The sequence below is a fragment of the Antedon mediterranea genome, chromosome 4 (genome assembly GCF_964355755.1).
Source record: "Antedon mediterranea chromosome 4, ecAntMedi1.1, whole genome shotgun sequence".
NCBI lineage: Eukaryota > Metazoa > Echinodermata > Crinoidea > Comatulida > Antedonidae > Antedon > Antedon mediterranea.
In genome coordinates, this window is record NC_092673.1 from 22549492 (window position 1) to 22574606 (window position 25115).

At 32.7% G+C, this 25115-nt stretch overlaps 2 protein-coding genes across 2 annotated transcripts; one reads left to right on the forward strand and one right to left on the reverse strand.

Moving 5' to 3' along the window:
* Nucleotides 1–55: 55 nt before the first annotated feature.
* On the reverse strand, nucleotides 56–5520 carry LOC140046942 (queuine tRNA-ribosyltransferase accessory subunit 2-like). Its single transcript, XM_072091709.1, has 9 exons — nucleotides 5424–5520; nucleotides 4524–4731; nucleotides 3885–4053; nucleotides 3264–3434; nucleotides 2723–2896; nucleotides 2059–2159; nucleotides 1632–1844; nucleotides 1141–1266; nucleotides 56–801 (listed from the first exon to the last, which is right to left on the reverse strand). The coding sequence occupies exons 2-9, from the start codon at nucleotides 4724–4726 to the stop codon at nucleotides 696–698; spliced, it is 1263 nt and encodes a 420-aa protein (XP_071947810.1). The 5' UTR covers nucleotides 4727–4731; nucleotides 5424–5520; the 3' UTR covers nucleotides 56–695.
* A 25-nt stretch (nucleotides 5521–5545) lies between these two features.
* On the forward strand, nucleotides 5546–23750 carry LOC140046941 (phosphatidylserine lipase ABHD16A-like). Its single transcript, XM_072091708.1, has 19 exons — nucleotides 5546–5699; nucleotides 8932–8991; nucleotides 9531–9597; nucleotides 10880–10966; nucleotides 12168–12253; nucleotides 12946–13016; nucleotides 13397–13554; nucleotides 14316–14458; nucleotides 15150–15213; nucleotides 15632–15681; nucleotides 16331–16495; nucleotides 16948–17011; nucleotides 17319–17382; nucleotides 17843–17899; nucleotides 18435–18497; nucleotides 18992–19068; nucleotides 19432–19530; nucleotides 20090–20136; nucleotides 20568–23750. Exons 1-19 carry the CDS (start codon nucleotides 5628–5630, stop codon nucleotides 20652–20654), a joined length of 1581 nt encoding a protein of 526 aa, XP_071947809.1. The 5' UTR covers nucleotides 5546–5627; the 3' UTR covers nucleotides 20655–23750.
* The last annotated feature ends 1365 nt before the right edge of the window (nucleotides 23751–25115 follow it).

A 25115-nucleotide genomic window follows, 5' to 3' on the forward strand; every position in this document is an offset into this window, starting at 1 on the left:
TGGAACTATTATTGGTAAATATATTTATATAGGACAGTTTTTTTTCTTTCTTGCACACCAATAACAATAATAATTGTTGCGCTTATAAGACGTGATCTGCACACACATCATTTTGAAATGGCAGCACATTAGATGATTTTGTTCATGGAGTCAAAAAGATGTATCTAAAGACAACTGGTAGCCATTAACTAAAACATTTTAATGATAGATTAACCAAGCAGATTGTAAATGGATCAATCAAGGATGTTTCATTTTTGGTACACACACTCTCTTGTTAAGACAACTACCGTACCAATGTTTGTTTGTTCATCATTCAACAGACTTTATCAATCTCTCACCTACTTCATACTACTGGTACTGGGGGACAACTTCTTCCCCAACTATCTGTGTTATCCTAAAGATAAGCTCTCATATATGCCATCAGATCCAAAAATGAAAATATTGACGTAAAAAATCAAAATGTATCATCTTTATTATTGTTTAGCCTGTTATATTGCTTATATTTTATGTTCTATCATTTTTCTAAAACAGCTTTGAATTAAGTAACTGGTATCTCTGTGGACATTTATCATTGAATTATTTAAGAAAAAGATACATATAAAATCATTATACTTTAATATATAATTTTTAACAATTCGACAGATAACACTTCAATTGCTGATTGTAATATGCTGCCCTCTATAAATAGTTGTTTTTTATGATTGGTTTTCTTTGATTAGGGACTTGAGCGTGTCTAATGAACCATTCCGTATACTTTCTCTCAACTCATGGAAAAATTCAAAATAGTGATGGAAATTATGTCTGTAGAGAAAAAAACATAAAAATATGCATTTAAAAATATTGTAAAAAACAAATAAAAATCACCACACATATAAGCAATACACATAATATATACAACACGTGGAAAAAATCAAAATAGTGATGACAATTTTGTCTGTGGAGAAAAAAGAGCATCAAAAGATGCATTAAAAACATTGTAAGAAAACAAATAAAAATCACCATTTCTTTAAAAACAGTTCTTTAAATGTGGTCATTAAAAAAAATAAACTTTTTATAAGACAATATACTCAATATTGTTATACTATACTACAATTGTATATTGTGTTGACTAAGAAAATGTATGTATTTTTTTACACTTACAACATAAGAAGTAGAGGCCCTAATAGCTCTTTTGTTCTCAGTAGGTGATTGATGTAGGCTCTGGTGTGATTCTGGCAAGCGTAGCATTCACATAATTCAATTAATGGTTTGAAATCATCAAAATACCTGAAAATAAATAAAAAATTACTTTTTGTTACATTGCATTATTTGCTTTTTAGGCAGAGGTCAGTTCCTGCAATCAATGCCAAAGCTGACTCAGTAGCTCTTATGTACATTCTGCAGTTACAACATTTTTGTTCAGACAAGCGGCCATGAACTTACAGCGCAGGACGGTAACACCAAATTGCTGTTCGCATATTTCAGCCATAGCTGTTTTGGTTTTTCAAATGTGGCCTAGGATAAACTACTTGTCATGAGATATCTGCCAGGCTTTTTGTAGCAGACTGGCTGTGTAATCACAAGGAATGGTGCATAATCAAAGATCATACAGGAAAAAGTCTTTCGACAGTAAATATATTTTTAAACTCTACCTTTGTTCTCGCAAGTTTATTTCAAATTCAGTTTTCTCACATGCTTCTGTACTTTTACTATCAAATGGAACACTTCCCATGAAGCTCTCAAAAGTGCTTTGTTTACAATCATCAGAGTCGTCTTTGTCATCCTTACTTTCCAAGTCTAGCCCTTCGCGCTTCTTGAAAACAAAGGCGAAGGCACAACCTCTTTCAGTAACTTCATATGGAAATCTGATACTTTTGACTAAGAAAAACATATGATTAGACTGGTAAAAATAAAAGAATTAAGTGAAAGTATGTACAGTAGCATAATAATTTAATACATTGTATCATTAAACCTTGAAAAGAAGCCCACAGGCTTTTTAGGACTTGGCTGGGCTTCTTTTTGAGTCTTCCCAATGTATTTGTTACTGAATTAATTCATTCTACGAAAAATAAAGGATACGATGAATCGAATATGTCAATCCCTGCTTCAACAGCATTTATGATGTCATCAGGGCGTCCTATACCATTCACCAATCGTGGCTTTTCCTCTGGTAACTCTTTCTGAAATGAAGGAATGTTTTAAGTTTTAAATGCTCATTTTATTGAATTAAACATTTTAATCACTTTTTATAAGAAACTTTTCTATTCAAATCTGCATCACTAAACAACACTCTCAAGATTTGTTCAAACCTGGATGCAATGTAACGATGTAGGCACAACACAAGCTGACCAATCACAGCAAAAGTTTGGATGGTCTATCACATTATGATTGGTCAAATTACTATTTTTTTCTCTTTTGTAGGGAAACCCCACTTTTATTACAATGCATATTTAAATAAATTATATGATATCAATAGCATTAATAGATTATAGATAATACTTTAGTATTGTGTTGAAAATCCCTATGTCTAAATACGATAAAACAAGGAAGTATTTATATTAAAGAACATTAAAGGTATAAAGATTTCCATTCAGTAGAGTACGTTTAGGTATGATTTGTGGCAAACAAGCTTTATAAACTTATTTTTCAATTATTGCAATTGATATATTGTTTATCAAAAAATAAAAAAATGAAAACACAGGAATTTTGTTAATCATATTTTAGAAAACAAAATAAAACAAACCACAATTTGTGACATAAGCTTCCATCTGGCCTCTTCTTGCATCATGGATCTCTGAAATCCATCGAGCACAAAGCCTGCCACTGGACGTTTTGCAATCTCCCTCGTGCAGTACAACCGATCTTCATGTAAATCTCCTCCCACTAATACACCAAACAATTTGGAGTTTTTCAAATCCTTTAGAAAGAAGAAACACAAAGTTCTCTTTTAGTTTTTATCAGTGATACTATGGATTCATAAATTTGTTAAAGGATAACAACAGATTGCTTACACAATATGACAAGGCTTATAGTTTTGTAAAATCCAGACAAACAGCAGTTGGTGCTATAGTTTAGATTTAAGGCCCATTTACACTAGGGCGATAATAGATAAACATACATTTTTCTTGCATAAAACAAAAGACACAGAATCTATGTGGGACAAGCTATGCGGTATTCTGCTTACCATTACCACTTATCTGTGTAAATTGGCCTTGCCCTTAAGCATGCAAGCGGTCAAGCTACAGTAAACCTCTAATTTATTTTTGAGAAATTTGTTTACTTACATCACTTTCTTCATGAATTTGTAAACACTTGTCAAGAAAGGTTAAAGTTCGATTGATTGACTTTTGAACTCTCTTCCTACTGCATCCAGGTGGTGTGTCTCCATCATACAATGCGTTGTACCAGTCTGGTTTGAAGGACTTCTGAATTGACATATACTTTTCAACTTGTAGCTACAATATACAAATGAAGAAGTCTCTGATATTACACAGTAAAATAAAGACAGTCATACCATAATCTATTGCCTTTTGAGGCTCACTCGCTCCATATTTCTTCTCGGATAAGGACTATATTAAATTGTAGGTCCAGTATACACAATAATACTTGTGTGCACTTTAAAGAACCAAATACATCTCTCGATGCGAGTAGTGGGTGTACAAGCTCACACATCCACGGTCGTGGACAGACGTAATAGCAATGTTAGTTGACAGCCGGTGACCCTAGGGGAGAAGAATGGCATTGAAATGGTGTAACATCTAAGCCCACCGTGCCCTGCTATTGTGGATATGCCACCACATAAATCTTCATTATCATGTAAATACAAGAACATGATTGGTCAAAATGGCATCACATGACTTTTAAAACTTTATCATAAAACATTTTGGCTTCATTGTAACTCATACCTTCATCCTTCCAGCTGAAACCCATATTGACACGGATGATTTATCATTATATCCACTTGCTATTTGAACACCAGGGTCGTGTAAGGATAAATAGTGTAATGTGTCTGTATCACCAATGAAATTACCTATCCCACCTGGACTCCCATCAACTGCATCTTGACTTTCAGCACTATTACAAACAAAAAGAATATACATTGCTTTCTTAAAACATTTTCTATAAGAAATTCTTATGTTTGTTTAAAATATTGCAATACAACAGGACACTCCTTCTAGAATTGTTCCACTGGTGAATATTATTACCAGACTTGTACATAAACAAACACCCATCTCTATATTGTGTAACCAACACATGTACAGAGCATGTAACATACACCTGTACAGATACAGTATATGGTATTAAGCTCTGTCTACACTATCAAACTAGTTTGACAAAAATAAGTGTGATGTGTCCAAATATGGTAGTGATATGACCTCATGTCCATATGGGCACATCACATTTTTTTTTCACATAAAGTTTGATAGTGTAGACAGAGCTTTAGAAAACTGGTTTTTTTTTTGCATCTGGGAATAAATTAAGCACAAAAATATACTTTATAGTTTTCATAATTAACATTAACGACTAAACATCCTTACACTTACAGAGTTGGTAAGGTCAGTTGAGTAACTGGTGGTAACCTTTTAAGTGTGTTCTTGACATCATGTGTTAAGTGAGGTGGTAGACCGCATCTTGTATACAATAGACAACACGGTGTCTCCATAGAAATTTCAGCATGACGACCGACTTCTGTCAACTTTCCTAACCTGCTGCCGCCACTGTTTACTAGAGATAGAATCAACTTCATGTTTTCTACAATAAAAAAAACAGGTTTGTTTATAGAGAAAATTAAAGATGAACAGGGTGAAAATAAAAGATGTCCCTATCATTGACAACTGAAATAAGAAAGTCTATGTTCTCATTTAACATGGAATTTCGATTTGGGTGCACAATTGAAGTGTGTCAACATTTTTCTCTTACTTAAATCCTAATCCTACTATTATTAGATTTAAAAACCAATTTTAAATCACATATAAATAATTTTGATCATAACTGAAGTGCTGCAGCAAGGCGATGTCACAGAGAAAAAATGTACTACCAGTACCGGGATCATAATAGACTATGGGGCCAAATTAGGGCCTAGCCTAGGCCCAGCTAGCATACACTCTATCTAGGCCTACTACTACCCTAATAATATTAATAGTATACAAGGCCTAGCTGAACCCTGTCAGTGTTTAAAAACACTGACCACTATACCTAGGCCTAATTAGGCTAGGCTAGCCCCAGCAGTATAGTCTAGAGGAGGCCTACCTACTCTAGTAGGCCTAGGCTAGCTGCTAAACTAGCTACTAGAGACTAGTAGTACTAGTAGTAGGCCTAGAAGTAGGCCTAGCTAGGCTCTAGGCTAGGCCTACTTCTTCGTTGGGCCTGGCCAAGCCTTATATAGAATAGATAGAATGTTTATGATTAATTTCGTAACCATTTCCATAAAATAAAATGCTTACTTCCTTTATGATGAGTTCTTCTACACTTAAAGAAGAATTTTCATTTTTCTGACCCCAAATTTTCCACGTGTTTTTGTTTATTTTTTGTTGTTTAAACTAAAGAGGGCGTTTTCTGATTTTGTTGGTGGGAGGTTAAATTTCTGAATTTGCGATTGATTCAATTTTCTTAAAAAATAAATATTAAATCAGAGCTAAATTCTAATTATGGCCAGTTTACGGGGCTGTATATTTGGTCCTAAATTGTATAGAATACACGCCGGTGCTGTCTCATCTCGGGTATGTTGCTAACAAATTGTATTGAGTAATAAAGACCTTGTCCGCCTAGGCTAGGCCTAGCTACCTAGTAGGTAGCTTTTATATACTACGGCAATCCTAGCCTTGGCCCTAGTCGATCCTGCAGAGGGGAAATGTAGTACAGCCTAGGCTATACGACGCTAGTTCCATTTCGCACCTGTCTTTTATCTGGACTCCAAATTCTAAGTAACCTTAGAATTAGGCTTCACAATTTAATTAGGCCTGGCCTAGCCTAGGCCTAGGGCCTAGTACTTTCGGCGCTAATGCAGTTTCGTACCCACCCCTTAAAATTACTCAAAATCTTCATCCAACCTACTCACGAGTTGTCTACAGCATTCTGCAATCATAAAATTGTAAAAAATCGAAATTTTTTTATTTAAAACTATTTTTAATCAATTAATACTGAGCACCCTTCGGAAATACATCGCCAGCTTAGCTTCGCGAAAATCATCGCTAGGCCTGCCGATAAAAGTACGGAGGCCTCACAGGACATTAACTCTATTAATAGAGTAAACAGTTGCGTTCTATAGAGGGCGTAGTTACTAACGTTTAAAGCACGCACCAAATCTATATATAAATTTACGTAAGGGCAAAAATCGGTAAATCGTGCGTTATTTCTAGAATGTTTACTCGATGGTATATAAAGTTGGTTCGTACTTTCGGTACTAATTTTAACCACCTGATGTAACCCTGTTTACTAATTAAATTGAGTTCGATAATTAGTTATTGACGATTAGAACGAATTTAGGTTCAACGATTTGCCCCAAATAGGGGTGTTTTCCGATTGTGGTATACACTGTCTAATGGATGTCAATTTAAAAAATACCCGCACACAATAATACGAGGACACTTCGCATTTTCCTATCTCCTCCTACAATAATTTTTTTTAATAGCTGAAAACCGGTTGAACAGTTCGAGTACAGCATCATAATGTTGAAGACAGGCCGTTTTTCTTTAAAAAATGCTATCTTGATACATGTAATATACGTTTTTACAAATGTATTGATTTGTGATGAATGGAACATTCCAAATTATTTGGTTTAACCATAGAGGTATAGATTTAGATTTATGGGCCCCCTTGGAGAATAAACATAAATAGTATTGCAATGCACTTTTGATCGCAATTTGAATCGCAAATTTCTTACTGTGAGTGTTGGTACTGTTAGATATAATATAAACAAATATACAAATAAACTTTATTACTGTGAGTGTGGGTAGGTCCTACTGTTAGATTATAAACATATAATATACAAATAAATAAACGTTATTACTGACAGTTGCTTCTCAACGTTTGTATTAATTAATAATTTAAAAATATATAAACGTACGTAGTGGTGTATCGTTACATGTACTTTACTATTTCAATCGACTATGACAGTGAGAGTTTTAACAAAGTATTAAATCGTAAATGTTTTACTGTATTTAGTGGTATATTATTTATAGGCCTATAAAACATTAAAAACAATATTTCGTTACTGAGTGGATAAGAATATATTTTAAAATGTTTCCTCTTTGTACCTATCTTCTTCCCCCATCCCTCAACCCTTAATGTTACATACAAAACACAAATTGGGTTTGTTTAAATGAGTCCAAATAAAAAAATTTGACTCATTTTGTTTCTCTCTCGGAAGTAATTCCCAGGGTGCTAATTTTAGCTGACTACATAAATCATCGTGTATATTTATTCGTTTCTGTAAAACGACAATGTATTATAGTCCTGCAGTACGTACATTTGAAATCTCCATTTTTTTCTCGCTTGAAAATACTGTGTATTCGAGAACCATCTGTCGGGGCACGACCTAGATGGTACGCGAGCGAATCTCCATTTTTTTCTCGCTGGAAAATACTGTGTATTCGAGAACCATCTGTGGGCACGACCTAGATGGTACGCGAGCGAAGCGAGCGTGCCATCTAGTAATTATAATTTTCATTATTTCCGACATGCGTTTCGTATTTTTAATAAAGAAAAGAAATACTATACAATTGCTGTATTCATCATTGTGGGTATCATCATAATTATGTTATGTTTTTAATTTGTTCTTTCATTTTACTATTAGAATTTCACACAGAAAAGAAGATAATAAATATGGAACTGCTGACTCTTGAAGATATAAGTACTACTGACCAATTTTCCTCTGTTTTAGTTTATTTTACATTATGGTTTGTAGGTCAAATAAATAAATGAAATGAATAAAAAGAATTACAGTACTTCATTCCTGAGTTACATTGTTAATGTTATAACACAATAATCAAGCTATGACGAATTAATTGTTTTAGTATTTGTTATCACTAGCTATACTAGAAACGCTAATGGTTTCCCTGTTTTAAGATTTTATAGAAGTATATTAATATTAATTAACATTTTTTATGTTTTTAATTTGTTCTTACATGGAAATAGGAAATGCAACAAAAACAGAAAGATATAATTTATTGAAATGTAATGTACAGTAATACAATAATTATAATAAAAATGTTTTCCATCAATTACTAGAATTTATTTTACTTCTGCTGACACTGAATACATCATTTCATGTCTTTCATAACTTCTTTTTTATCTTCTTTCCTGTTGTGTTTATTAAAATAAAATCAAATAAAACATTAAATAATGAAGCAACTATTCATTAATTTATTTCAACAATATTTTATGAGGGTGGTCCATCCAGCCGAAGCTGATCATTAGGGACCCTTACAAAAAATATAATTTGACAAGACAATAACACACAATATTCAAAATAAATAGAATTTCTAAAAATTAACAACATAATTAAACACAAAATATTTCTTTATGAAAAAAACTTAAAATCCGTTTCACGAGGAACATGTAAAAAATATTTTATTATCGCCATAATATGATCATAACAGCGTCCTCTATAGATCGATGCCCTATGAGGCCTCCGTACTTTCATCGGCAGGCCTAGCGATGATTTTCGCGCAGGCCTAGCGATGATTTTCACGAAGCTAAGCTGGCGATGGATTTCTGAAGGGTGCTCAATTATTAATTGATTAAAAATAATTATAAATAAGAAATTATCGATATTTTACCATTTTATGCTTGCTGAATGCTGTAGACAACTCGTGAGTAGGCTAGATGAAGTATTGAAATCATTTTGAGTAATTTTAAGGGGTGGGTACGAAACTGCATTAGCGCCGTACTTTCTTTGCATAAAAAAAATTATCATTTCTGTGAATATAATCTAAACAACTTTTTTACTAGGAGGGATATGACTATGTTCCAACATTTACAGAGAGACAAGCAGATAACATTATAACATGGGTAAGAGATTAAGAAAGTAAATTTCATATTTAATCCTCAATACATTACCATATTACTGTACGAATGAATTGAAACAACAACTGAAAAAAAACCAATACATACAATTGTGTTCATCATTTTCTACATTTTTACTACAATTTGACATATCAACAGCCATTGTCCAATGTGCATCATACCTTATGAATACACCTGTTTTTCAAAATGTGACTTACCTTCAGGTGACCATGACATCCATTTTGATGCACTGTGGCCATGTTGTTTATGATATGGTGAGTGGTAAAGTGACGAACATTGACCCACCACATTGTTCATTGACGTGACGTACCATCTAGATTTTTGACATACAATTGACAAGTGCATTATATACTATAGTGCCTCAAAGCTCCTAAAGCTTCACATTATTATTACCCCGGTCTTTGGATGAAACACATATGGACAGCTCCCATGATTATGTGGCTAGTACAGTAATAAGAGGAAAGCATTGACCCCTCCCAATACCCATCAAATTAATACTGCACTTAAAATATTTTTTTTTTTAGATGAAAGTTTGTTGGTCTGTCATGAAGTACACCTCTCCATTTTCACTTACATATTTATATAGAAATGGTAATAGATTTTCTTTATTAAATGTTAAATGTTCTTTCAAAAATGTATTCACTTATGTAGAAAAAAAAAAATCATTTTAATTATAAAAAGACAAACGATTAATTTTAACCAAAAACTCATTGTCTGACAGACAAGTATTTTTTGCTTTAATATTAACAATTACATTTTTTTGCAGGTAAATCTTTTTTTTTTTATCCAGTTTTTGGTCAAAGTGAATAACTATTTATGTGACATTAAAATGAAATATTAAAACAAAAATAATGTTTAGGGGAACAATATATCTTTAAAATAAAATTAGAAAATATTTAAAATGCTCTGTCAGCCAGATCAAGGTATATCACAATATAAAAGAAGGAAAAATGTATTTATATTTTTATATATTTTATATTTTATGTATTTTTATATTACATAGCCTATGTAAATACGCTAACGTGATTGGTTGAAACTGCATCACATGACTATGTCATTAAACATATAGATTCTCGAGTACGATGATATTGCCTGTGTAATTTTCGTGTGCCAACACTCGCGTTGCCGATAAATAAACAAAAGTAATCTACTCGATCTTGAACTCGGGTGGAATTGTCACTCCATCGGAAGACAACGCTTCAACCGCTGCGCCACTGAACTTGCTCGACGAAATTAATCTTCTAAACTATTTAAGCTATGCATACATAGCGCCCTCATTTGTTATTAGTCCATCCTAAATGTGATGAAACACCGTTTGTGATTGGTCAATACTCACGGTGTAGTAACCTAGTAACTAGTACGCGCTGAACATCCGGTGATTCAGCTCCTCGAAGAGAAGTTAAGAAGACGAATTATTTATTCGGCCTACCTGATTATAATATTATTATTAATAGGCTTATTGATGGAAATTCTTCTGTTAATTTAAACGACCTAGGCCTAAGTGAATATTTTATTGCCAAGGAATCATTAATTAGTAATTATCTGTATATTATTCTTCGCAAGGTAAGGTGTCTAGTTAGGCTTGTTTAAATACAATACAAAGGAGGCCTAGCCTAGCTTCACCCAACCCAGCAGACTTGTTCTTGGCTATATAATATAACAGATATTGCCTTTTATATCGGTTAAATATAAGATTTGACATCCCCTCGGGAATGATATTAAGTTCTCGGGGAATATATATTTCCCTCAGCTGGCGCTTCGGGAAATATATATTCCCTGGAACTTAATATCATTCCCTCGGGGATGTCAAATCTTATATTTAACCTCTAAGCAGTCAATATCTGTATAATATTTCTTATCCTTTCTTTTCTAGGATACTTCACAATAGCTGGATTGATCAGCTGTGGACACTGTACTGGAATTGCCTTGGTTATTTTAATGGGATCGATAATTATGAGAGGTAAATTTGAACAAACTTTCAGGATTTTTTCAGTTTTGTTGTTAATAACAACACAACTGATAAAAACAAAAACCTGAAGGTAGATTGTCTAGTCCGGTTTGTCTTCCTTCTATAGACAATGTCAAATGCTGCTATACCATTATCATTTATTAGAAATTTTTAATAAATTATCTATATTATGCATTCTTGATACAACGCAAAATGTTAAAATGTATCCAAAATTAATTACATTTGTTTCTTACTGACCTCATACCGTATTCGTAAAAAATGAATACACTTTTTGATATGAAGCAGGGATCAGTTCAAAAGTTTAAAAAATGTAATACAGCCATCTGTTACAAAACCAGACTTTTCTGGAAATACCCAAATCCTTTTTTTTATCATTAAAAGACATTCTGAATACCAAGCAAAAACCAGATATATTAGGCCTGCCCAAACGTGCCTGGTATTGGGATAGCTGACTGTACATAACCTTTTCAATGTTCATAAGATTGAAAAGTCTCCCTATTAATACTTGTTTTCCGAAATGGTGAATAAAGTAAATCATCATCAAACTATTACAGGTAGTGGAGACTTCAATGATATTTACTATTATTGTTACTGTCATCATGAGATAACATATTCTAATACATTCATTAAAGATGTATTGACCCTTTGTCAAATTCCAAAAAAATAAAAATAAAAAGATTTCGAAAAAAAGTGGGTCATTTTGAAGTATTATAATAGTTATTAACATTCACCAAAAAATAGTCGAAAAAAAAATCATTTAACTGAAATACAGACGTTTTTTGGTTCAAAAAATAACTTTGACTTCCAGTCAAAGTTTTTGATCAAAACATATCTCATAATGCAATGCGCATATTTGGCTACTCTGTATGCATAATCATAAAACTTCCACGCGATCTGTGTGAAAACACATTCTCAACCGTGACAAGTTGTAAACAATCCTAATTAGCATCATGCATAATGTATACTCATGGTTTGAAATCTTTGTTTACTTTGTTTTCCAGACGAAATGTAATCAAATTAATGTATCTATTAATTACGTAAAATTGTTGTTTTTGTCTCGAATATTCGACTTAAAGTGAATAACTTTAATATTACTTTGATATGGCCAATTAAAATTTAGTATATTTTGACCTTCATTTTTTTGTGTTTCAAGGGACAATACATCTTTAACATTTTCTTATCTATTGTGCAGGTATTGGACGATCGATGAATCCAGACTATACAAACTTTCTTAAGTTTTTGCACACTGCTAGAAACAGTGATTTGTATGAAGTAAGGGTATGTATGCAATTGTTCATTTTAAGTTTAAGGTCATTATGTATCAAAGTAACATTTTTACTTGTAAATCACTTTGTTTTATTGGTCACAGTTTCAGTATAAAGTCCTCTCTACACTATCATATTTTATGTGACAAAAAAGCAATGTGCCCCTATATATCATATCACTACTATATATTTGGGCATATCACTACCATATTTGGGCACATCACACTTTTTTCTGTCAAACTAGTTTGATAGTGAAGGCATAGCTTTAAACCTGAATCTATTTGTGTATCTTTACAGCATAGGTTGCAATATTTTGATAGTGTAGACAGAGCTTTAAACCTGAATCTATTTGTGTATCTTTACAGCATAGGTTGCAATATTTTGATAGTGTAGACAGAGCTTTAAACCTGAATCTATTTGTGTATCTTTACAGCATAGGTTGCAATATTTTGATAGTGTAGACAGAGCTTTAAACCTGAATCTATTTGTGTATCTTTACAGCATAGGTTGCAATATTTTGATAGTGTAGACATAGCTTTAAACCTGAATCTATTTGTGTATCTTTACAGCATAGGTTGCAATATTTTGATAGTGTAGACAGAGCTTTAAACCTGAATCTATTTGTGTATCTTTACAGCATAGGTTGCAATATTTTGATAGTGTAGACAGAGCTTTAAACCTGAATCTATTTGTGTATCTTTACAGCATAGGTTGCAATATTTTGATTATGAGTTTACTCATTGGCAGGAAGACTTTGTTGCCAATACAGATAAACCGTGAGTACTGTATATAATACCAAATATGGACATAATGATAAATATGGACATTTTATTATCAAATATGACTCATTGTGATCATATATGGGCATATAATCACAACATATGGAAACATAATGATAAAATATTGGCATATTAAAATGAAATGACACAATATGGGCACATAATGAACAAGTATGGATATATTATGATCATATATGGGCAATAATGACAAAATATAGCACGCATATCTTGGCCACATAAAAGTCTATAATCTGAATCAACAATATCACTTTTTTGTTCTTAGATAAAATAATATGTTTAGTTTGTTTATGCTTTTTAACTAAAATGTTATTAATTTTTTTATGATACTTATAATTTTTGCTAAACTTTTTTTGTAGGCCTTTGCGAGTGAGTCTACGCACAGCAAATAAACCCAAAACTTTACTAAGTAGAATAGTACAATTTCCATGTGATGTAATAAGTTACTGTCTCATCAACACGTTTGGAAGGTGGCTTGTCTACCCAGGTCACACAGCACTACTTAACGCAGCTGTTGGTTAGTATCATATCCTGATGACAACCCTCTTAGGACAACCCCAAGAGAACAGGCAGCCTAAGATTACTGTTAGAAAACTACCTCTAAGGAGATTATGTGGGTAGTTACTTTGTTTGGTAGTTGCCTTGTCTATTTCATGCCTAGCTTACCTGGATAAACGACAATAGCCCGGTGGTTCGTTCCCACACAAGGGCATGGTTGCATTATGGTACAGGGGTGTTCTAGGAACTTTCTACTTTCGTATCTAAGCCCTCCCTCTGGAGAGCATGGGCTATTGTCTGTTTATCCAGGTAAGCTAGCACTCATAGACTATTAACACCACTATTGGTTGGTGTAGTTGCCCTGTTGGGTAGTTGCCCTGTTTTGTAGCTGCCCTTTTGGGTAGTTGCCTGTTTGGTTAGCTGCCCTGTTTGGTAGCTGCCCTGTTTGATAGTTGCCCTGTTTGGTAGCTGCCATGTTTTGGTAGTTGCCCTGTTAGGTAATGTAGTTGCCCGGTTTTGGTAGTTGCCCTGTTTGGCAGTTGCCCTGTTTGGTAGTTGCCCTGTTTGGTAGTTGCTCTTTTTGGTAGTTGCTCTTTTTGGTAGTGCCTTTTTGTTTGTGTCTTTCGATAAAAAATTCCTTTTTTTTAGTACACAAGAGGTGATTTCCCAATTCTGAGTGATTAGCGATTTTTATAAATACTGGTGGTATGTAATGAGTGAATACATACATACATTATATTGACAATGCTAAAGCTAGCTAATCATTCTGTGCCATTTTAGGACCATCACTTCTAGAGGGAAGGAAGAAGCTATTGGAGAAAGACAATGGCATTCGAGCCAAGCTGATAACAAGAGATAATAATCAGATTGACACCATGTTTATAGATGCACGAGGAGTGGCACATTCAAATGGGGATAAATTGGTAAGATTGTTTAGGATGGACACATTTTTTTAAATTTTTTTAATTTTTATTTTATATATTTAGGCAAATTGCCAAGGATAACCATAAGCAAATTCAATCACTATCCTTCTTAAAGGTGGCAATCCGTTCACGAGACAAACATACACACAATGCTCTACATAAACAAAGTCTTTATTACAAGTCTTTGGGAGTGGAGTTGTAAATTGTCATTAGAAAAAATCCTGACATATGACAGGACTTGAACCCAGGACCCTTGGATTGGCAGCCAAGCATCATAACCACCAGGCCACAACTCCACTCCAATCCATCCTTCTCCTAAAAGGAAATCTGTATTATATAGAATGTTAATTCTTATTTATTTAAATTCTTGTTTTAATAATATACTGGACATGCAAGGATGTAATATTATTACTATGCTTGTATGGGCGTTATATTAAGGCCCTCCTCAAAGCCTAATTTCAACACATCACCCAGGCCACTCATGATACTGTTGTTCCCACCAACCCTTAACTTCCTTGCTCCCATTATCTACACTTCTATAATGTCTCCGGATTTGATTTGATCTTGATTTTGATCAATCTCACTACCACTGCAGACTTATTTATTTTTAAATACAAAATGGGAATTTGATTAGGAATATGATGTTAGTTTGATTTCAAGTTTACATAAATAAACTTTTTTTTTATACCAGGTTATATGTTGTGAAGGCAATGCAGGCTATTATGAAGTGGGATGCATGCCTGCACCTTTAGAATGTAAGCAACTTCTTAACAATACTTTTTTTTAAAGATAGTATTACTTAAAGTAATATGGTCTTCAGCTGCTTGTCTGCAAATTCTACTTAGTATTTTAGTAATTAGTAGGGACTATGTAGATGCACAAACGAATGGAATTTCTCTTATGGATTTATTAAATAAAGAAGTGAAATTATATTTGTGAGCATTATATTTTAAAACATTGAAAATATAGGAAATCAATATTGCTGAATAGTTTGCAGTACACCATGTATATAGTTCTAAAAGAACTGTTAATATTGTTCGACGATTTAATCCATATACTTTGATCGTCCCCAAAAGTGAGAATGAAACAGTTTGTTTCCAATAAAATTTCAATTTTAAAATCATACTCAATAATTGTTATTTTACTAAATCATTTAACAACATTTATTTTTAGCAAAGTATTCAATTTTGGGTTGGAACCATCCAGGCTTTGGAGGCAGTACAGTAAGAATATTTGTTTTATATTTGATATTCAGAAATAATGTGAGCACACATCCATGACTTCTCAACATTATTGAGCAAGTTTGTGACCAAAAAGTTTATGGCAGAAGTGCTATAAACCATGTCTGCTTCATTAACAAGGGTTTAGGGCCAATTCACTCTATGGTTGTTGTGGTAAAACAATTCTTCTCAGGGCTGTAGCTCCAGTGTACTATATTTGTGTGTATGTCCAGCATAGTGTCAAGTAAAGTAAATGCAATCTGATCCTGATCCTATTTTATGTAGTTATGCATTTGTGGCCAAGGATTACAAATAGTAAATTAATCACTGTCCTATCATTAAAAATCATCATTTTAAATATCAACTGCTACAATTCTGTTGATACACGGAGAAATCTCAATGGTTGAACTGTGTGTTTGATGTAGGAGGATATACTAAAGAAAAGAAATATAGATATGTAGCACCCTCTAGTGTTTGAGGGGTAATAGGTAATAGGAACCATTATTTTTCCAGCAATGAATGTACTAATAAATATCAGACAGGGCATAAAATGTATTTTAACAATTTTAAAATTGTATTAATTCTTTTTAATTTGATTACTAAACCCCTAACTATTATCATTTCTTCCATGCCATGTTTCCGTTTCTTTCAGGGTTATCCGTTTCCAGAAAATGAGGCAAATGCCATAGAGGTAGTGATGCAGTATGCAACTACAGAGCTAGGATTTCATATATCAGATATCATTGTGTACGCTTGGTCTATTGGAGGCTATACAGCTTCAATAGCTGCTATGAACTATCCTAAAATACATGCATTAGTAAGTTGGTTGGTACAGTAGTACTTTTGTTGAAAATATTTAATTATTTTAGGTCAAGAGGCCAATATCAATATCTCAGGCTAAACATTGTTGTTTGGCTGGAGCAATATTTTAAAAGAGTGCATACACCCTGAACAATGTATTTTAGTTTTGTTAACAAAACCTTCAATCCTTGCATGTACAGCACTGTCATTCACCACTTTGACTACTTGTTGCATGGTTTCTTAAGCTCGGTCTACACTATCAAAAAAGTGTGATATGCCCAAATATGGTAGTGATATGCCCAAATATGGTACTGATATGAAATCATCGTGTCCATATATGGGCACATCACATTTTATTGTTGCATAAACTTTGATAGTGTAGACAGAGATTGAGAAATTTTATATCTATATGATTGTTTTAAAAGAATTATTGTATATAATGTATTCAAATATGATTTATATTTTTAGATTTTGGATGCTACATTCGATGACCTTGTTCCGCTGGCTACAGCCAAAATGCCACAATTTGCACGTAAGTATACTCCTTTTTATATTGCCTAGGAAAACATAGATAGTCGGTTTACGCAACTGACATCCCTTTCGATTGTACGATTCACTAGAGGGCAGTCTTTTATATTAAACATTGCTTTCGTAAGTCTTAATACAAAAAACACATAACATAATGATGTGGGGGATATTTTCACGGTTAGGGATTGATCATTTTAGGAATATGGTTGTTTTTTTAATTTTGTTTTAATTTCTCAGGGCAAAAATTGGAACTATATAGTTGCTATATATTTTGTTATGTTGTATTTTGCTGTTGTATTTTGTTTCTACAGGTGGCATAATCATTAGAACACTAAGGAATTACATGAACCTTCAAATCTCTGATAATGTATGCAGGTAAAACATTTTCATAAATCTACATAGTGTGTGCACTATTACTGTACTACAGTACTGATAATAATAAATTTCAGTAGTGCGATATATTTGACTGTTAATTAAATAAATCTGCAGTTTGAACAATAAACCTACAAAAGACTAACCTGGGATTTTTCATATAGTGTGCATACCATTAAATTTCTGTAAACCTATTGTATGGAAAATAAATGAATTTATAATAATAAATTACACAGACAAAATCTAAAAACAGATTAACCTATTAAAATAAGGTTAATTTTAAATGTTTTGTTTATTTTATATTTCGTTCCTAAATTGAATGCAATTATTAGTAGTTTTGTATCTCGATTTGGACGAATGATTTTAATCAAACAAGTTTATTTGTACTATTTTTTGTGCTTTTATTATAAAGTTTTATACTTAAGATCTGTCTATTTACATTGATAATAATTGTCTTTTTAAGGTATCCAGGTCCAATCAAACTAATTAGGAGAACTCAGGATGAAGTGATTACAACAAGGTATGTCCTGCCATTTGAATAAAAAGTTACATGAGAAAAAATTAAATGTAAAGATGTATTGTCCTGGCCCCCAAAAACATGAATAATGAAGATTAATTAAATCCGACTTTGAATGGGTTATTTTGTAGTTAAAAGTTAATCACTTTCGTGGGAAAAAAAATGAAAAAAAAAATGTTTTAACTAATAAAATGACAAAATAAATGGGTAAATTCAACCAAAAACCCACTGGCTGGTAGCCAATTTGACTATTTTTTTGCTTTTAATTACTGTTTTTCATGTAAATCATTTTTTTTTCAATCCTATTTTTGTTTAAAGTGAATAGCTATTATGTGACAGTAAAATGGCATATTAATTATTTTTTCAGGGGGGACAATACACCTTTAACATATTGACTGGGTTTATAAGTATACTAATTTAATTTTCAAACCAAGAAATTCACAATGTGATGAGGCCTCGTTCAACAACAACATTTACAATTTACCATAAACTCCTCTCAAAGATTGGAATAGGAACAATGTAAGTTTTAATTTTTCAGTTTAGTACCAAATGTTCAGTCCAACAGAGGGAATAATCTACTAATTGCAATACTTAAATACAGGTGAGTACTTTGGACTTTTCTTTATTCAATTTGATTAATCTAAAGCTATGTCTACACTATAAAACTACTACTACTATAAAAAAATTTGATGTGCCCAAATATGGTAGTGATATGCCCAAATATGGTAGTGATATGCCCAAATATGGTAGTGATATGCCCAAATATTGTAGTGTTATGACATCATCATGCCCATGGGAACATCACATTTTTGTCACATAAAGTTTGATAGAGCTGTACAAATCCACTATTACAATTTAGTCCAGTCTTGTGTCTTGGAAGGTTTAGTTGTCTTCTGGGGTTGTAGCATGACAAGGTATCTCAACTTTATTTCCTTTTTTTAAACACATGGTGCATCGCAAACGTAACTTTCCAAATGTAGTGTTTAATTTCCTTGCAAATCTTTAGACAATATTATATTAAAAAAGTGACTATTATAAAGTACACGGTCATCATTGAACATTTAAAAAACCATTGTTTTGTTGTTCTTCTTTCAGATATCCTAACCTTCTAGACGAGGAAAGTTGTGCTGTTCTAAATCGTTTTCTCAGCGCTGAATCTGTAATCGACAAACGTATGTTGCTACTTGCTATTAGGATGTTTTCTTTCATACATCGATATGTATTCTCATCTGCTTTGTATGCTTTCTAACATAACATCTGTACATTCTCATTTACATAGTATTCTTCTCTTAGAAAAAAACATGTCTGACAAAACTCTAATAGTAATACTATGCCATACATAATCAAGTTATTATTTTCATACATCGATACATATTTATTTTGATGTTGTATAAGTGAAAACATTTTTGTTTTCCTTTTTTTCTATGGAACAGATTTAGAAAATAACATATTCAAAGTCGGAATTAGTTAATCTTTTCATGTTTTTGAAGAATAATACATCTTTAAGTTTTAATACTAATTTCCACTTTTTTCAGTTAATGTGCTAACAGAGTATGAAGTAGAAGACTCTGCTTGCACCAGGGACCTTCAACGATATGCTGTAGACAACTCACCTCTGTACCCAATGATGATTGGTATGTCATTTTAATATTATAAAAATTATTTGCATTATGACTCGATACTGAGCAAGTGAGTGGCCAAGCAGTTAAGGCAGTGAGACCGTAATTACGTCGTAGCCATAACATCGGCAAGGATTCAAGGCTCACTCGCTCGATGATTTTGGTGGTAGAACGGTTCTTCTCAGATAAGGACTATAAACCCTAGGTCCAGTGTACACATCTAGCTCATAAACCTAGTACGTCTTTCGAGATTAGTAGAAGGTTACCCCGGTATACTATTACATCACAGCCATTAATCATAACTGGGCCCTCCGGGAGACCAGTCTTAGACTGAAGAGGTCGCCAAGTATAAATGAAATAGTTCGATTCAATATAAATTAGTTTTAATGACATTGCAATTATGTTCTTAAAGTGTGCTTATGTCGACACAGAAATGGAAGCAACTCGACTGTATCTTTTTGAGCAGCTTAGCTCCCTCAAAATAATCATAGAGAATATTTAATGCATCTAATATTTTAAGAATTTTCATAAACATATACACACAGTTACAATGTAAGAATCCTTTTTGTTTTAGGAACTGATTTGAGAGAAGTAACTAAAATACAGTTGACTCTATTTCTGGTAAGATCTGGCTTTAGTTTTCAAAGTTATGATATTGAATATAAGGAAACCTATTCAAAAAATGTATTATTGCTAGAATGGGCAATTTGGCAATGGACGATTTTTAAAATCTGGTTGCTAAAGCTAACACCTGTATTGCAAGTATATGCAAAATTGTGTTATGCTCCAATGCTTCTTATTAGCAATCTAGACTACGCACCTTTCCGCATACTCATTATGTTTCTGAGCATGTGTAGAAAGATTTTTAGTCAAGTGTTTCTTTCTGAAAATGAACGGTTGCTATTATTGGAAGTAGACATTGCGGATTTTCTAATGATTTAATTTACTTTTGAATTATTCTGACGAAATGGATAAGTGAGAGTGCCATCGGAAATAAATATTATTTTGGATACTTTTTCTTTATTAACAAATCTTACTTCTTTAACTTGTAGGCTAGTAAGTATATGGTCGACTTTGAAGCAATGCACTGCAAGCCACTTCCAAATAGCTACTTTGAAATGCCCTGGCAACTTGAATGATTTGGCCTAAGAAAGAATTAAAACTTTGAGAGTAAATGGATAATAATACAATATTTCTAAGCCCTTTACAGACAAAAATGATCTATAAATATCATAAAATAACACCCAAAAAAAGAAGAAAAACAGAGGAACCATTTGCATCGTTTTGTTCTCCAGCACTTTGAAGCTTTCATATAAGAGCTTGCCAGATAAGTAGTCACAGGAGCTCGAGCAAATGAAATATCATCTTTCTGGATATCTGATGCTTTGTTCATAATGTGAAAACTGTTGAAGAATAACGAAAGAATGTCTGCTTTAGGAGACTTTTCGTTTTTAGTTGTTCAGTTTTGGAATAGTTTACTGCCCAACGTTTTTGACACAAAATAAGAAATATTGCAAAAAGGAGTGCAATGCTATTTCTGAGGAACAACAGGGAATACAGTTTTTAAACTATAATTGAAAAAACCATAAGTGTACACCCTTTTGTCTGGTGAAAAAATGTCAGTTTTTGAGAGATTAGGCATGCCAAACATTTTAGCATAATGCCTATGATCCATATATCGCAGCCTTCCTAATGCCACGTTCACACTTGTTCTTGTACTTGTTTGTTTCATGGAACGGAAGACGGAAGAAATGTCAATGCAAGAATGTAAGACTGCGGAACTACTTTTTCGATTGAGTACTAATATACTATTTTTTTTACATCGCGACTATGCATCTAGCGAGTCTAACAGTTAATTCATACGTATTCCAATAATGACTTTTCAACTCGATAGCTGCTTAAGTCCTGTGGCGCGTTGTTAAAATGAAAGGTCTAATTTTTCTATCAAGTATACTGTTTTTTTTGCCTTATTTTCATCCGTCTTACTGCTAGGCCTACTGGTTCAGGTAACCGTATACATAGAGACACCTGGTAGCCATTGACATAGCTATAAGTCTAACAATACCATTTGTGTGGTACTAAGTTATTTATCAATGACATTTTAGTAATTTAAATTCATGACAAATATTTTGATACAAAAATTGCTTTAATTCATCCAATAGTTAGAAGATTATACATTATGTTAATTAGAATTTTAAAACATGATTATTATGTTTTATTAATTTATATAATGCACTTATTTAATTTATGGGTATCATGGACATACGATTTAAATTTTGAATAACATGAATCTATTTTGTATCATTAAAAATAACAACATTAGATCGTAAATTATTAGCAACGTGTTTGAACACTTATTGTTGAGACAAAGTTCAATACGTTATTTTATATATTTATCATGTATAAATTTTAATGTGAAAAGAGATATTGTAAATCGCTCAGTGGTAGTTCTGAATAACAATGTGAAATGATCGAGAAAAACTCAGAGAATTAAAACAAAAAAATCAATGAATTTGTAATTTATAGTTGTAATTAATCAAAGAAATGACACAGGAGGCTTTTTAACATATCTTTAGTATACTGTAAAATATGAATTCATAGCTTCGGTATTATTATTACACCGTAAAGCCCAAGTGTATTAGAAGGCCTTTGATATATTCCCCGCCACCGCTGTGTTTATTTCAATTTTAGAGCTTAAAGATATATTGTCCCCCTAACATTTTTTTTGTCACAGTTTTTGTTAATATGCCATCGTAGTCACGTAATAGTTATTCATTTTGACCAAAAAAAAGAATGATTTCCCTGAAAAAAAAAATGTAATTTAAAGCTAAAAATGGTTTTTGGTTAAAAATGACTGTTTCGTTTGTTTTTGAAATCATTTTTTTAATAAAAGTTTTAACTTTATTTAAACTGCAAAATGGCCTATTTAAAATCTGATTTTATTAATCTTCATTTTTCATGTTTTTGGACAATACATCTTTAAGTATGTTACAACCAAAAAGTTTTAAGCAGCTTAATTTCTGCGCGTATTCGGGCATTTATGATTACAGCATTACTAATATCATATTTATATTATTTATGAGAAAATTGAATATACAGGTGGCTAAAAATGTAAAGAGTTATTTTCATTGTCCTGCAATGGACCAAGGCAATCTAACAACAAGACACTGAGCTCGCCTTGCCCAGATATGAATTGGCAACAGTCCTTTGATCTTATGCCTGGCTGCGACAAATAGGCCTACCACAGTGCTGTAATTTGTGCATTGTTCTTTTCGGCGCGCGGTGTTTTTAAGGGCGAGGAACTGATCATGTCGCAGCCACAGATAGCCATTTGCCTTGTATGGAAATCATACGTTCACATAACGCATAGCCGTAAAGTTCTTGAAAATATCGGCATTTTTTGTAACCACTATGATGTACTGTACAAAATAAAATCAAACGACAAATTACTGAAAAAATTATTGTGTGCACCAATGGCTGAATCTCTATGTAGATAATACAAATGAAATAAGCAAAACGATATTTAAAGTAAAATACTCAGAAAGAAATTGCAGAGCGTTCGGTACCACTAACCCTTCCTATGTATAATAGTTACCTAAACACTCTTAACTAACCCAAGTGCTTTCTTAAATGTATTATGTAGGCCTATCGATGTTTCAGTGGAATCACGTGATGCTGTTGATGTAATAATTAAAATCTTCCACGTACCTATTTTGCTCCTGATATGAGTGGATATATGTTATTATTCGTTTTGGGATTCCAATCACAAAAGCCGGGCCAATTTTGTAGTTTATGATTTTCATTTAAGACTATTTTGTATTGTACGTATGAATTTGTTTTGTCCCTGCAGGCCTCGCAAGTCCCACCCCAAATTAGCTTATGGTGGTTAAAATAAGTTATGTTTTAATCTAGGCCTAATATAATGTTACGAGAACTGTTATTTAAATCAAACCTATTTAAACATCTATTGTTTAAAATAAAATATAATCACTTGCGATACAAATTGTAATAGTATTATTTATTATAACGCAATTTTGGTTTTAGTTAGTACAGTACTGTAGTGAAGTAAAGAGAACATAAATTTAAAGAGAATTCTGACGATCTATATTATTATTAATTTTAAAATGTAGCATATTTTCACCATTTTGTTAACTTACACGTCGTAGCCTGTCACTTTTGACGTGCTCGTATAATTTTGAGTTGAAAAGTGAATCAAATATGATGATATTATTAAAGAAAGGTTTTAAAACAGAAATTGTGCAAAAAGAGTGCATATTAACGTTTAACGCAAAAATCTGCGCACTTTTAAAGGCTTAAAATTGCCTAAAATGTACTCTAATTTCATCGAAAATAAATTTTGACAATTTTGAAAATTTTAAACGTGCGTACGCATGCGTTATATGCGCTACACACATAATTGTATTGCCATATGATGAAATATGACCTGAAATTTATGAGTACCAAATTTTGTTTTGTTATTGTGATTCATGCTTCTTGTGAAGATATGATTAGAAAACGTGATATCGTTAAATCGCGCGTAATTTTTGATTGCGCACCGTGAAAACATAACCACATCGATTCCTCTAGCCGGCCAGAAGGAATATACTCTGAAAAATTGACTTAGCCAGATAAAACCATGGAACTAATATAGTTCCATGATAAAACTGATATCAAGATAATTGACGGACAATATAGTAAGGAAAGAATAAATAAACAAAGAAAATGACAGAATCAATAATATATCAACATGAACCAATGTTGAACTATTGGTTTTTATTTAAAGAAAAATTAATTTTGGTTTGTCTAGTCTGGAGAACGCCCCTTTTCTAATCAATGTATACAGAGAGAGATGACGCTGTGTATTGCGCGCATTTAAGAGATATTTAGTTTCCAAGAGCTAGTAACATAGTGGTATTCAATTGGCTAGTTAGTGCGCTCACCGCGCTTACAATAGAACAGCGCAACCCTTGTTACGTCATCAAATATTCGAAAATAACTAACGACTATTCCAAATTTAAGTCGGAATGAACAATTCTTTCAATCGATGAACAGTGATTTCAAATTTCTCTTCATTAAAACGAAATAAAACCGCTTTTACCGTGCAATTCAGTTTGGAAATACTATAGGCCTACATCTATTTCCTATTACGTTTGCTATACTTACATCATCTGCTATGGCAAAGTTGATATTTAAAAGAAGATATAATGCTCCTTTAGAAGAAGCCCAGAATGCGGTGAGATCAAATGAATATCCCGCCGCTAAGTACGCTAGGTTCCTCCAGGTGAGGAATAGAAGGGCTAGGCCTAGAAACAGGGGGTGTCCTTATGTCAGAAGAAACTCTAATGTTAACCCAACTTGTAAGTTACATGAATTAGATACACTTATAAAAACGGAAAACAAATCAGCTGATATCAATTATTGTCATTTTAATCATGAATTAAATCGGCCTAGGCCTACTAGTGACGACCAAATGTTGTCTCCAAATACAAATGATATGCCTATCATAATAAGTAGTGATAGGAGTAGTGATAGTGAAATCATCATTACTAGCAGCAGTGATAGTGATAGTAGTAGTTGGCCTAGTGAAGACCAAATACTGT

What these genes read in the sequence shown, in the direction of transcription:
- LOC140046941 (XM_072091708.1), top strand. Translation starts at nt 5,628, where the DNA reads ATGGCCAGTTTACGGGGCTGTATATTTGGTCCTAAATTGTATAGAATA. An exon ending in ATCCTAAAATACATGCATTA is followed by an intron (nt 16,496 to 16,947) that starts GTAAGTTGGTTG and finishes TTATATTTTTAG; the next exon opens with ATTTTGGATGCTACATTCGA. An exon ending in CAAAATGCCACAATTTGCAC is followed by an intron (nt 17,012 to 17,318) that starts GTAAGTATACTC and finishes TTGTTTCTACAG; the next exon opens with GTGGCATAATCATTAGAACA.
- LOC140046942 (XM_072091709.1), bottom strand. Translation starts at nt 4,726, where the DNA reads ATGAAGTTGATTCTATCTCTAGTAAACAGTGGCGGCAGCAGGTTAGGA. An exon ending in CAACTGACCTTACCAACTCT is followed by an intron (nt 4,054 to 4,523) that starts GTAAGTGTAAGG and finishes TGTTTGTAATAG; the next exon opens with TGCTGAAAGTCAAGATGCAG. An exon ending in AGCTTATGTCACAAATTGTG is followed by an intron (nt 2,160 to 2,722) that starts GTTTGTTTTATT and finishes CCTTCATTTCAG; the next exon opens with AAAGAGTTACCAGAGGAAAA.